Genomic DNA, 12,141 nt, shown 5'->3' with positions numbered 1-12,141 from the left:
TCATTTGCTGTGTCCACCTCCTCCTCATTTCTACATCCTCCCTCTTCTCCTCCTTTAATTTCTCTTTCTGCGTCTCCTCTGTCTCATTGTTCACCTCCTTTCTATCTGTTCCTGTGTTGCCTCCTTCTTTTCCTTCCCCTTCACCTCCTCATTCTTTTTATCTCCTCCTCCTTCCTCCTTTTATCCTTCTTTACTTTCTTTTTATTGTTTGCTGTGTCCTTCTCGTCCTTTTTATCTCCTCCTCCTTCTCTCTCCATCTGAAAGTTGTAATACCACCACCCGCCACCAGGAGTCGGTGTTTACTCAGAGAACTTCCTGTCTGAGGAAGAAGCAACAAATATTTAAGTATTAATTTAGATCAAGAGCTTTATTTGATCTTTATTTATTCTATAATTTTGTGGCTCAAGACTGAATTAAATGTCGGTATTTGATTTATTAAATTAAATTAAATTGAATTAAATTAAATTAACTTGCTTTCAGTGAGTTTGAGGAGCTCATTGAAGAAGTTAAACCATTTAAAGTCCCTTGAATTTCCACTGAAAGTGTGATTCTGTGTCCAGAGACATAATCAGAGCCTGAGTTTAAAGTGAAGCTTAAAAACAACAAAACAAAACATAAAACGTCCCAGAAAACAAAAGACACAAGAAAACACAGCTGGTTTCTGTTAATGCTTTATTAAATTCAGGCTCCGCCCACATGGACCTGGACCTGGACCCGTGTCTGTGTCTCTGTGTTGGACATGGACAGGACACAGGGGACAGTGGAAGACAAGGAGGACACTTTAATTCTACCCTGAACTTTACTGTGGCTCGTTTACAGTTTAATGATAAAAATGATTCATTTTACAGTTAAACAGATAGAAACTAATTCTCCTCCAGAGAAAACTCAGTCGTCTCTAATCAATTAAAATATAAAGCACTTTGAATCAAAGGTTTTACATAAATAAAATTTGAAACCAAGAATAATAATATAATATATAATAATACACATTTACTTCTGTCTGCAAATTTTATTTTTGCTATTTTATTTTAATATTACATTGTTACTTTTTTCCCATTTATCAAACGTTTCCTCATGTGTGTTTGTCAAAGGAAATTTACACATTTTATATTATTTTATATTTTTTATTATCTTGTCTTATTTTTCTTTTTATTACTTTTATTTTCTATGAACCAGTCAAAAGAAATGTTCACATTTTATGTTATTGGATTATTTTATTTTATTTTATTTTATTTTATTTTTAATCTTCTTGATAATGCGTCTCATCCTCAACCTTATTAATCCTTCCTGAGTATATAATATATATTTATATTTACTTGTGTCTATTTCTTGAACTATCTTCACCTATTTTTATTTTTTCTTGCGTTTCTCAGTCTTTTTATGTATATTTTTTGGTCCTTGGTTGAATGAAAGTCTGAACTCATGAATCCATCACGGCTCCTTCTCACCTTTAAACCAGTGACTTACGTTAATGTGTGATGTTTTAACTCCGGCTGCTTCTTCTTGAACTGAAAATAATAAATAAGAACCTGTAAACCTGCATCTAATTAAACATTTAAGTTGAAGTGTTGTTTTTTGTGTCACGTTGTGAGGATTGTGGGACTGTGATGTCGCCGCTGTGACTCAGACACTGAGATGAGATGGAACTTTCATTGGTCCCCGTGGGGAAATCAAGCAGCAGCTAATTTAACGAGACTCAGAGAGAAAACAGGAAGAAAAGTGAGATGGAGCCGTTAATGAGTTTGTTGTTGATGAGCCGGAGCTTCGTCGTCGTCTTCTTCCTCTTTCTGTTGTTGTTCTGACTCTTATCTCTATATTTAACTGTAATGATCCATATTCTGGCTCCTGATTGTTTCAGGTTTTTATTCTGCTCCACTCATGTTTCTGAGGGTTTAAATAAACACTCAGTGGCCAGTTTATTAGGAACACTAAGGGGGTTCTGGTATTTAGAACCATCATATATTGTTCTCTGCCTCTAAATGTCGTTCATGAAAAGAAAGTAGGATTTTATACGACCTGACTCAGACCAGAGGTTAGAGTTGTTAATTCTGGTAAATTTAGGCAGAAAAAAGAAACAGAAACAGGCAGAAAAAAGCTCCATTTGTTTTAAGTGAGTGAGATAAACTTTACCACTACTTTATTTTATTTTGGTGAATGATAAAAATGATTCATCTCACGGTTAAACAGATAAAAAACCAAGAGTAATAAGAATAATAAGAGAACAAGAGTTTTTTCTACATCTTTCTTTATATTTAATTTAATTTATTTCCTCTACATGTTGTTTTCTATGAACATGTGACTCTGTCGAGGTCAAAGCTTAGAATCTTAAATCTTTCTCTTCTCTCAGGCTTTAATTGTTGTCAGGTGTCGTCTCTTCACGTCGTCCCTTTGTCCTGATTTTCCAGCCTGTGTTACTTTGCTCTGCACCTGTTTGTAATTTGTGATCTTTGAATTGTACAGCGCTTTGTTCAGCCTTAGTTGTTTTTTTAAATGTGCTTTATAAATAAACTGATTTCATTTGATTTGAAAGGAAATTTACACATTTCATGTTAGTGGGGTATTTTATTTTATTTTATTTTATTTTACTTTATTTTATTTTATTTTTTTTATTTTATTTTGAAATTATTTTATATTTTAACTATTTTCTTTTTTTTCTTTATTTTTACTTTTATTTGTGGTTCTCAATAAGTTAATGGACAATTTTTTTTTTTTTTTTTAAACATTTTTTTCTCATATTTTTATTTTTATTAGTGGTATTTAATAGGTTATTGTGGTATTTTATTTTTTATTTTAACTATCTTCTCATAATTTTCTTTTTATTAGTTCTTTTTAATGCAAATTTTATTTTTATTTATTTTTACCTATCTTCTCATATTTTTATTTTTATTAGTGGTATTTAATATGTTGTTGTGATATTTTATTTTTTATTTTAACCTATCTTCTCATATTTTTATTTTTATTAGTGGTTTTTAATCATTTACTGGGGTATTTTATTTTATTTTTAATCTTCCAAGTCTAAAAACAGCTGTTTTTACGTGTGCGCGTCATGACTTGAGGAGATGATCCATATTTTGGAACGACTGGTTCCATAAACCTTGTTCTGTTCTGTTTAATGTCGGGGGATTCATTTCTGAGCCCTAGTTTAGTCGTATTAAGATATTTTGACACATGTGAACCTTTGACAGACTAATGAACCCATTCTATTTTTACTACTTTCTCTCTGAAGATCATTTTCAGAGGAAGGAACCCTGAACATTTATCTTGTCACTGGCGTACCTAATGAAGTGGCGTACCTAATGAAGTGGCCAGTGAGTTCCTCCTCCCTTCAGCTTATCGGCCACTTTCCTCCTGCTCCACATTTCACAGTAATAATTTCATTCAACACTCTGCAGCCGCCCTGATTAAAAACCTCGGGCGGCGATAAGAGCGGAGACATGTTCAGAGAAACGTTTTCCAGCCTCGAGAAGAACTTCAGCTCATGATCCGACCTCCTGATGTAACAGGAACAATCGGTACCAGGAGGAACCGACAGGCTCCAACAGGAGGAATGAAAACTGATGCTGATCCTGGTTTTTGGCAGCAGACAAAAGAGTCTGATGGGAGATGAGGTTAACCCCCACGTGACCCTGAGGAATCTGAGCCCAGATTAAACCCAGAGACCACAAGTTTGGAACAGCACAAAGACTCAATAAAGAACTTAAACGTCTTTAAACTTTAAAAAACCTGTTGCTTCTTTTTTGATGTGATACATTTTTAAACATTTTATTTTCTGTTCATTATATTAATGAGTATTTATTTTTTTATTTTTTAAGTCTAGGAACATCTGTTTGTTGAGTGTGTGTCATGACTTGGGGAGATGATCCATATTTACACTAATATTGAGCAATAACTCATGTTCCCTTCATATACTGGTGCTTATTTCTTTATATATTTCTCTTTGGACTCATCATGTGCAGTAACTTCCCACTGTGCTGAGAATAAGTGTATTATCATAGCCACCTGTATTTATTCCTACTTATTCTTATACATTTCTCTCTGTTCTGAACACTTTCAGTAGAGGTCAAAGGTCAAAATTTACACATTTTATGTCATTGGGGGATTTTTTTGTTTAAGTCATTTGAATAATTTATGTCTCATATGACTCTGAGTGTAATAATAAAAGAATATGTGTTGAATCTGAATTAACTTTTAAACTGTAACTAAATCTCTCCAGACTTTTCTTCTCTGTGATTTAACTCCGATGCATAAAGATGTTTCTTTTGGGGATAAATAGTGACATTTTATTGAACAACACTAGATCAGCCACAACATTATGACCACTGACAGTGAAGTGAATGACTCAGATTCTCTGGAAAGAACCAAAGAATCAAAGTGAACAGTTTCTCCTCAGAGCTGATGTTTGTTTTATGTCGCTTTCCTATTTTGGGACGAAGACCATGTCCACCCTCTCATGGGGACAGGATTCCCTGATTTACTCCAGATTCAAACCAGATCTGAGTCCAGATGTAACACGTTGATTAAGAAATGATGTAGCTGCTAATGAGCTCCACACCCGGGTGGTCATAATGTTAAGGCTGAGTCATGCCTCCAGCCCTGGTGCTCCTGACCTCTGCTTTATGATGTGAATAATCTGAGTTAATTAGAGGCCAATTAGCCCAGAGAGCGTTCAGTAAGAGTCCTGATGTGAGAGGAAGTCACAATAAAGTCCCTGAAAGAGGCTCATAGCAACAACAGCACCATATAAAGGAGTAAAGGAGACCTCATATTAATCCTAGGTGACTATATTAACGGGGTCGGGGCACATACACTACATGTGGGAATATTTTATTTTATTTTTTTGTGTAAAAGCTGCAAATGGGATTAAAACGACGAATCCCTCAGATGATCCGAGTTCTGTGCCTCATGTTTTAATCCGAGCAGAGAGACCGTCAGAGGGTCAGATTAGGAGGAGGAGGAGGAGGAGGAGGTGGGACGTCCTCCTGGAGAGAGAGAGAGAGAGAGAGAGAGAGAGAGAGAGAGAGGGGAAGAAGTCGGGGGGGAGTGGAGAGGAGTGGAGAGGAAGGGGAGAGACAAGAAGAGAAGCGCTCCGCCGGTGAGAAGTGAGTTGAAACATTCGCTGCAGGAGCGCAGGAAACTCTGACCTCCTCATGCGCCTCCGCTTCTAAACGGCTCCCGCTCCCCCTGCTCCTCCTCCTCCTGCTCCTCCTCCTCCTGCTCCTCCTCCTGCTGCAGGGTAGAGGACGAGCCACCTTACGTTTTGTGATTTATTTGGATTTTTTTTTTTTTTGTTTTATGTGGCGAGGGAGCGCAGAAGAAGGAGGTGATCCTCTCAGACTCCTTCCAGGCTTTCGTGACTGAGCCGCATTCCAGCCCGGAGCGCAGCGCCCAGGACCAGGACCAGGACCAGGACACCGGCGCGCTCCGTCTCTCACTCCTGGATCTTTTCCGTTCGTTTCCCGGAGCGTCAGTTATGCGCAAAGAGGAGCGCGTTGATCCGAGCTAGAGACACACGGACACACTTTCTCCTCCTTCCTCCTCCTCCTCGACTGGATTTGGATTTAATATTCTCTTTGGTTCCGACCATGGCTGCGTGGTGGATATGTGTGTGCGCTCTGGCCGGGATCCTCACCGCCCCCCGCGGGATCCACGGTGGGTATTGTTTGCTCTCTTTTTTAGTTGTGTCATGTGGGTTTTTGACATTAGAGCCGCTGGATGTGGTCACATTTAGACTCGCGTCTTCAAACCGCGCGCAGAAACACAGCAGGACACCGAGAAGCGTCTCTGTCAAACTATTTCCAAGCACCAGTCAGTGTAATGTGGAGTAATGAAGCAGCTGGAGCTCTCTGAAGGAGCCCTGCAGGGTGGCCCAACAACAAGCACACTTTACAGTGTTTCCCAGTAACACAAAAGTGTTACGTTTATAGAAAAGTGTTAAATTTAAAGAGAGCATCTTCACAAGCAGGTGGAGGTTTAAGTGTTTATGTTGGAGAGGACAGATTCTGTAGATGATGTGCATGTGAGGAAGACTCTTAAAACTGGGCCCAACTTTATCAGTGACGGTGTCTCCTGCAGAGAGAAGCCTAAAAGTTAAAGTTTAAGTAGTTTAAGTTAAGTTTCATGAGGGTGAGTGAGGCCTGGTTCAAGCAGCTCATGGTTTGAACCCGTCGTCTCCTCGCCACTTCCTGATCGTGGCCTCGGTGTCAGCTGCATTAATCCCATCAGAGGAGTTACGCTGCACCAGGAGCTCGGACCAAAGCAGCTTCAGTTCAGCTGTGACTGAGCAAAGCTTCACCTCGTTGATCTCGTACCTGCAGAAAGAGTCCGGGCCACCGGCCACAGATTCTCTTTAATGAAACTTTTACAGAGAGGGAAACCTGTTGTAAATGTTCAGGTGCTGCAGGTTGAATCAAAAGGACGACACTGTGAAGATCTTCTGGGTAAAAGGTTTGAAAGCCAAGATCTGCAGAGTTGTCTGAGCAGGTTCTCAGACATCCAGGTCTCGAAACTCCTCGAAATTGTGGCGAAATGTCTCCAAGTTGCTCCTCTTAAATGTTTGTGGATATCTTCAGAAAAACCTCTCAAATATCTAAAACACTTTTACGCTCTCATGAGGTTTTTTCAGACGTATAGATATAAAAATGTATCATAAAATTGCAATGGAAACACTTTTTTTTTAACATTTCCCTGTCACCAGTGAAGTGAAGTCACTCTCTAGCTTGACCAGAACCAGAAACTCTGATGAAAACGCAGCTACTATCAGGCTCTGAACCAGGTCGTCACCTCATGGACCCGTTTTAATCTCCTGAAGCTCTGATTTGGTGAAGCAGAGTTAAACTAGTTCTGACTAAGGTGTTTGTTTCCTGAGCTAAAGGTTCGTCCTGTCTGCAGCAGAGCTGAATGTCGCTACTGATCCACGAATCGGTTCTTATTCTCGCGCTTTGATTCATTTAGAGAGAGAAAAAAATAGGTTTGTGACATCTCCACAGTCTTTTCCCTCTAGACCAGGGAGTCAAACTCATTTTATTTTGGGGGCCACATTCGGCCCAATGTGATCTCAGGTGGGGCTGGACCAGTAAGATAAGAGGAACTTATAAGTGACGACAACTCCAGATTCATTCCCTTTGCTTTAGTTCAAAGAAGAGCAAGTTGATTAGGAGAATGTTTGCATTTAATAAACAATCCTTTAAAAAAAATTAAATTTCACACTGGTTTACTGAAGTCTATTCAAGTTTTTTATTGAAGTTTTATTGAAGTCTCCTATGTAACTTTCACACCTTGCAAATTCATCCTGCAGGCCAGATTAGACCCTCTGGTGGGCGGCTTTTGGCCCGCGGGCCGTATATTTCACACTCCGTCGTCAGGCCTTTTAGAGAGTTGGAACTTCTGTTGAACTTTTACTAATCAGCAGGTTTAAATACGAACACTAGAAGTCTTTTTAAAAACCCTTTAAATGAGAAATTTAATAGTTTCTACGCAACACTGGGATGAAACAGACTCTGCTGAGAACAGGTCCTGCTTCCTCAGCCTCATCAAACGTTCACTGTCTGATGATTTGAGCAGAAAAGTCGTGAGCGTGAGAAAGAGAAAGACGGCATTTCTGATCATATATTCGTCTAAATTCAAATAGCGAACGCAAATGTGTGCAGGCCTGCTGCTTGGTTGGGTTTATTTGCACACATGTTAAAAATAAAACGATAGTGTACAGATCACCAGTGAAGAGGATGCTTTAAGAGATGGTGGGAGATTGTTCCATAGAGATGGTCTAAAGGAAGCTAAGGAAGTCCGACATAAAGGACGATGGATGAATGTTTTTAGACTGTCTAGTGGAGTAAGAGTGAATATCAGATTGAAAAAAAAAAAAGGTTTTGAAAAGCACTTGGTAAATTGGTAAGTTAAATTAATAAATTTGTACATAAATACACAAATTTGGTATTAGTTGATGTCGATATGTTGATATGTTGTAGATAAAAGTTTGAGGTTTCCATGTTAACTTCTCATCAACAATGACTTCTAAACAATTTGATATGGGAAACTTGAATTAAGGTCACATTGTCCAAGACAATTAGGGCATTTTCCTTTATAATAATTTTTATTTTTGGCACAAAAGAGCCAAGAAAGAGTTTGTTCATCTAAAACCAATTTGAAATAGATGCTGAGATAGATTCCTCCAGCTTTTTGAAACAGAGAATCAGCATGTCAACGTGATACAATCAGTATCGTGTCATCAGCAAATAAAAGAGGTAAAAAGGAACCCCTGGCAAATCATTTATATAAATCAAAAATAAGAGAGGCCCTAGGAAAGAACCTTGGGGAACACCACAAAGGATGTTCGTTCTGCATGAACAATGCCCATTAAATGATACATACTGATCTCTATCCTGTAAATAATTGCTGAAGTTGCTCCTCTAAGTTGTTATTATTACTCTGAGCTGATGAGACGTTTAAGGTTTGATCACGAGAAAACTGTGGTGGAATGTGGGTTTTAAAACCTAAACATGAGTGTCGGTTCACATCAGGTGTATTCCGTCCACCACGTACCAGACACCATTCAAATTATGCACATTTTTAGAGTTTCCTCAAAGCTACTCCTGCTCACAAACTTGAACATGAGCCTTAACAAGGACAGAGGTGTTGCCCTGCCCCAGTTTTAGTTGCTGATGACAGTTTAAAAACAACAATGGAGTCTTGAAACTGCAGTGTCTTCAAAGTCCGACGAACACGTTCTGCTTTTCAAGTGCAGCAAATTATGTCTGTATTTTAATTGTTTCCATGCACCTTAAAGAAGTTGCCCTGTTTGCAAACGTGCACAATCAAGCTGTGAACACACTAAATGTGACGAGTCATTTGAAGCCTCGTCTCAGAAACTTGTTTCAAGTCTGAGGCTGTTAATTGGTTTTTGGATTTTTATTTCTTTGGCGGCTGAACTGCAACGTAAACCATTTTTGTGTATCTGCCACAAACTGATTAAACTGCCAGATTTTACACTGCGAGTAATCTTCCCCTCCTCCTCCTCCTCCTCCTCCCGTGCAGAGTCGCTGTCAGGCATCGTTTATGAGAATAGAACTGTAACTGTACCCTTGTTTTCCCATTTCGATCATTATGGTCAATGTTTACCTCTTGCTGTACTTTCCCCCTGAGGCGTCTCACTTTTCTGCAGCCCAGCGTTACGGGGCTCAGACAGTCAGTCAGTCAGTCAGTGAGTGCTGAGTCATCTGTCTGTCCGTCTGGGCATGTTTTCGTAGCATTTAGCTCTAAAAACGAGCCAAGACAATCATCTGGCGCTTTGACATTTCATGCATTGCATAATTATCTGAAACTTATAATATGGCAACTGCTGGCGCTAAATATAAATGTTCAGTTTAATGAGATAAAACAATTTGGATTTCGATTGGCTAGCAGTAGAATTGCAGCAGAAGTGGGAGGAGTTAAATCAGTTGTTCAGGTAGCACAGGTGAGAGTTGTGTTGAAGCTAAAGGGCAATGTTTGTGCTTTTGAGTTTAAATACAATAATGTGTAACTTTGTAGGTTCAAGATTTCTACTAGCTTTTGCCAAATGCTAAAGTTAACATTAGTTTCACAGGTTAGCATTTTAGCAGCCAGTTACCCACTGGGTTCCATCAACATACTCAAGCATTCTTGAAAAGCAGCCAAGCATGTGAGTACTAACAGCTAGCTACAAGGGGCTTTTCTCAGGCAAACAGCACTTCTTTAGCTTAGCATGTATGTTAATGTTGCAGGTCCTGCTGTAGATGGGTTGTCTCTAATGTTATTTGTGGAGAAGTTGTCTGATAAATGTTGGCACATCAAGCTAAAGTTAGCTAGTTAGCTACAGTTAGCATATCTTGGCATTAAAGAGGCATTGGTTACGTGTCTTTGTTTGTCTTAATGAGCAACTCAGCGTCTTTAGTGTGAAGTAATCTTGGTTTAGTGCTACTTGTTCTTGTTAGCTGAGGAGGGATTAGTATGCTAATGGCCCGTGATCACGCTGTGATGTGTTGGCCACGATAAAGAGGAACCTCTTCAGCTTTTATTGACAGCAGAGCTTTCTGTTGCCCAGTCTCGGCGTGTCGACTTTAAAGGCAGCGTTGCAAACTCTCAGCTACTGCCTGGTGTAGCTCTTCTTTAGCTTAATGGCTTCCCAGCTAATGCCAGATCCTGTATGGGTTCTTATCTTGTGTAATGTGTGTCTCACTGATATACACACTCCAAGAAAGTGAAGTTTAAATGCCATGACACATCAAGCTAGCAGTCGGCTGTTGTCAACATTTGTGACTCCATTTTTTTTCCTGTGCTGTGCCAGGATTTCTAGCCTCCCAGCTAATAGTAGCTCTTTTTAGCTTTGTAACCTGCCAGCTAATAGAAGCTCTTTCTAGCTTCCTAGCCTCCCAGCTAAAAGTTCCATTTTAGCTTTGTAGCCTCCCAGTTAATGTTAGCGCATTCTTACTTTCTAGCCTCCCAGCTAAAAGTTCCATTTCTAGCTTTGTAGCCTCCCAGCTAATGTTAGCGCATTCTTACTTTCTAGCCTCCCAGCTAAAAGTAGCTCTTTTCACCCTTGTAGCCTCCCAGCTAATAGTAGCTCCTTCTAACATTGTAGCTCTTTCTAGCTTGGTAGTCTCCAAGCTAATGGTAGATTCCTAGCCTCCAAGCCAATAGCAGCTCTTTCTAGCTTTGTAGCGTCCCACTTAATAGTAGCTTTTCCCTGGTAAGAATTGATGTAGGGGAGAAAGTTTTGTCCTTTAGCAAGTTTTTAATATTAAAGCCCAAACTCCAGTAAACCTACGCAAATATAAAACTGTGTTTCATCCTCAAGCCGGGAAGAGTCTGTACATTTGTTATACCCATTAGGATTCGGGATCTGTTCCGGATGCATCTGACATTTTCCCTGAGTGTTGCAGAGACGTATTAATCACTTTCAGACTCGGCAGCGTGCTCGACACCGAGGGCTTGCAGAAACTCACGCTGAAACCCACACAGAGCCGGGAATTGATTGATTCCTTCATCCTCCAGCAGGCAGATCTGCTGGTTGACCTGAGCATCTGCAGGAATTATAATGACAGATTTACATAATCCCTGAGAGAAGAAAAGCAAAAACGCTTTCATGTCACATCAATACCAGCGCTGTGATTATGATTCGACTCTCTAACGCTGTGTTTCTTTATCTCTGTGTCGCTCTAGGTGCTTGTCTCTACGAGGGATCTCTGCATGCGGTAGGTTGCATCAACACTTCTTCTTTTCACCTCTCGACCATCGCTGGTTGCAGTTTCCTCTCTGTCTTTGCTCTGCTTGTAAATCCTCCCGGGGATTTGCTCATGTATTATGAAGGGAGGGGAGGGAGGGGCACCACCAGTGTGTATATGTAATATCAGTAGGGATTCCTGCACATCCGTTTGTTGTGTGAGATGTAGCTGAGGAGATGTCTCTCATCTATAATGCATGCTGGATACTGACTTTGTGGATGATAATGGCGATGACAGAGTCTGATGGGGCCGACACAGATGAGCTGCTAACTCATGCTGCTCCACCAACGACTCTGACAGAAGTTTGTAACAGGTTTCATTTCTGGGCACTGGCCAACCTCCGGGGTTTTTAGCTCGGGAGATGTGCTTTTGTTTTTTATTCTTTAAACCCTGCTGCTGGATACTCACCTCCTGGCTGTTTTAATGTTTGAGGTGTTTGGCTCCAGGCGTGGCCTCCTCATTCCTCCACCGATGGAATTTGTAAACCCAAACCGGTGCGCTCTCCTCCAGTATTTCTCCCAGTTTTCGGTGCTTAGTTTTTAATATTTACCGTGTGATGATGAGCAGGTCTGGCAGCCTTCCAGTTCCTCCCACAGGTGCAGAACAAGGTCGAGGTCAGTCCTTCCACACCGACCCGGGAAAAACATAACTGTTGTGAAACTGGAGACTAGACAAGACTGTGGATGAGCAAACAAACATTTTAATTTGACGTTTTTCAGCTTTATTTTGAAAAGGCACAGTTTAGCTTGCAGAAAAGTAGATGTTCTCCTCACAGAGTCTGGGGATGTACGAGAAACCAAGTGAACAGTAGGGTGCTCTTGTTGAATGATAAAAGATAAACCACGAACCTGCAAAGCCTCAAATATTTGGAAAGAGGCTAGCAGAATATTAGGTTGATTCCACA

General features: G+C 40.1%; 1 protein-coding gene across 3 annotated transcripts in view; it reads left to right on the top strand.

Annotated features, from left to right (window-relative positions):
* The first annotated feature begins 5,012 nt into the window (after positions 1-5,012).
* Positions 5,013-12,141, top strand: part of fras1 (Fraser extracellular matrix complex subunit 1) — a 216,084-nt gene continuing 208,955 nt past the window's right edge. For all 3 annotated transcript variants that reach the window (XM_047592667.1, XM_047592666.1, XM_047592665.1), the window contains exons 1-2: positions 5,013-5,649; positions 11,176-11,207. In XM_047592667.1, the coding sequence (XP_047448623.1) occupies positions 5,583-5,649; positions 11,176-11,207 (99 nt within the window). In that variant the 5' untranslated portion in view covers positions 5,013-5,582. The remainder of the gene's footprint in view (positions 5,650-11,175; positions 11,208-12,141) is intronic.

Source organism: Mugil cephalus, chromosome 8 (genome assembly GCF_022458985.1).
Source record: "Mugil cephalus isolate CIBA_MC_2020 chromosome 8, CIBA_Mcephalus_1.1, whole genome shotgun sequence".
NCBI lineage: Eukaryota > Metazoa > Chordata > Actinopteri > Mugiliformes > Mugilidae > Mugil > Mugil cephalus.
This window is presented reverse-complemented; position numbering and strand designations above follow the sequence as displayed.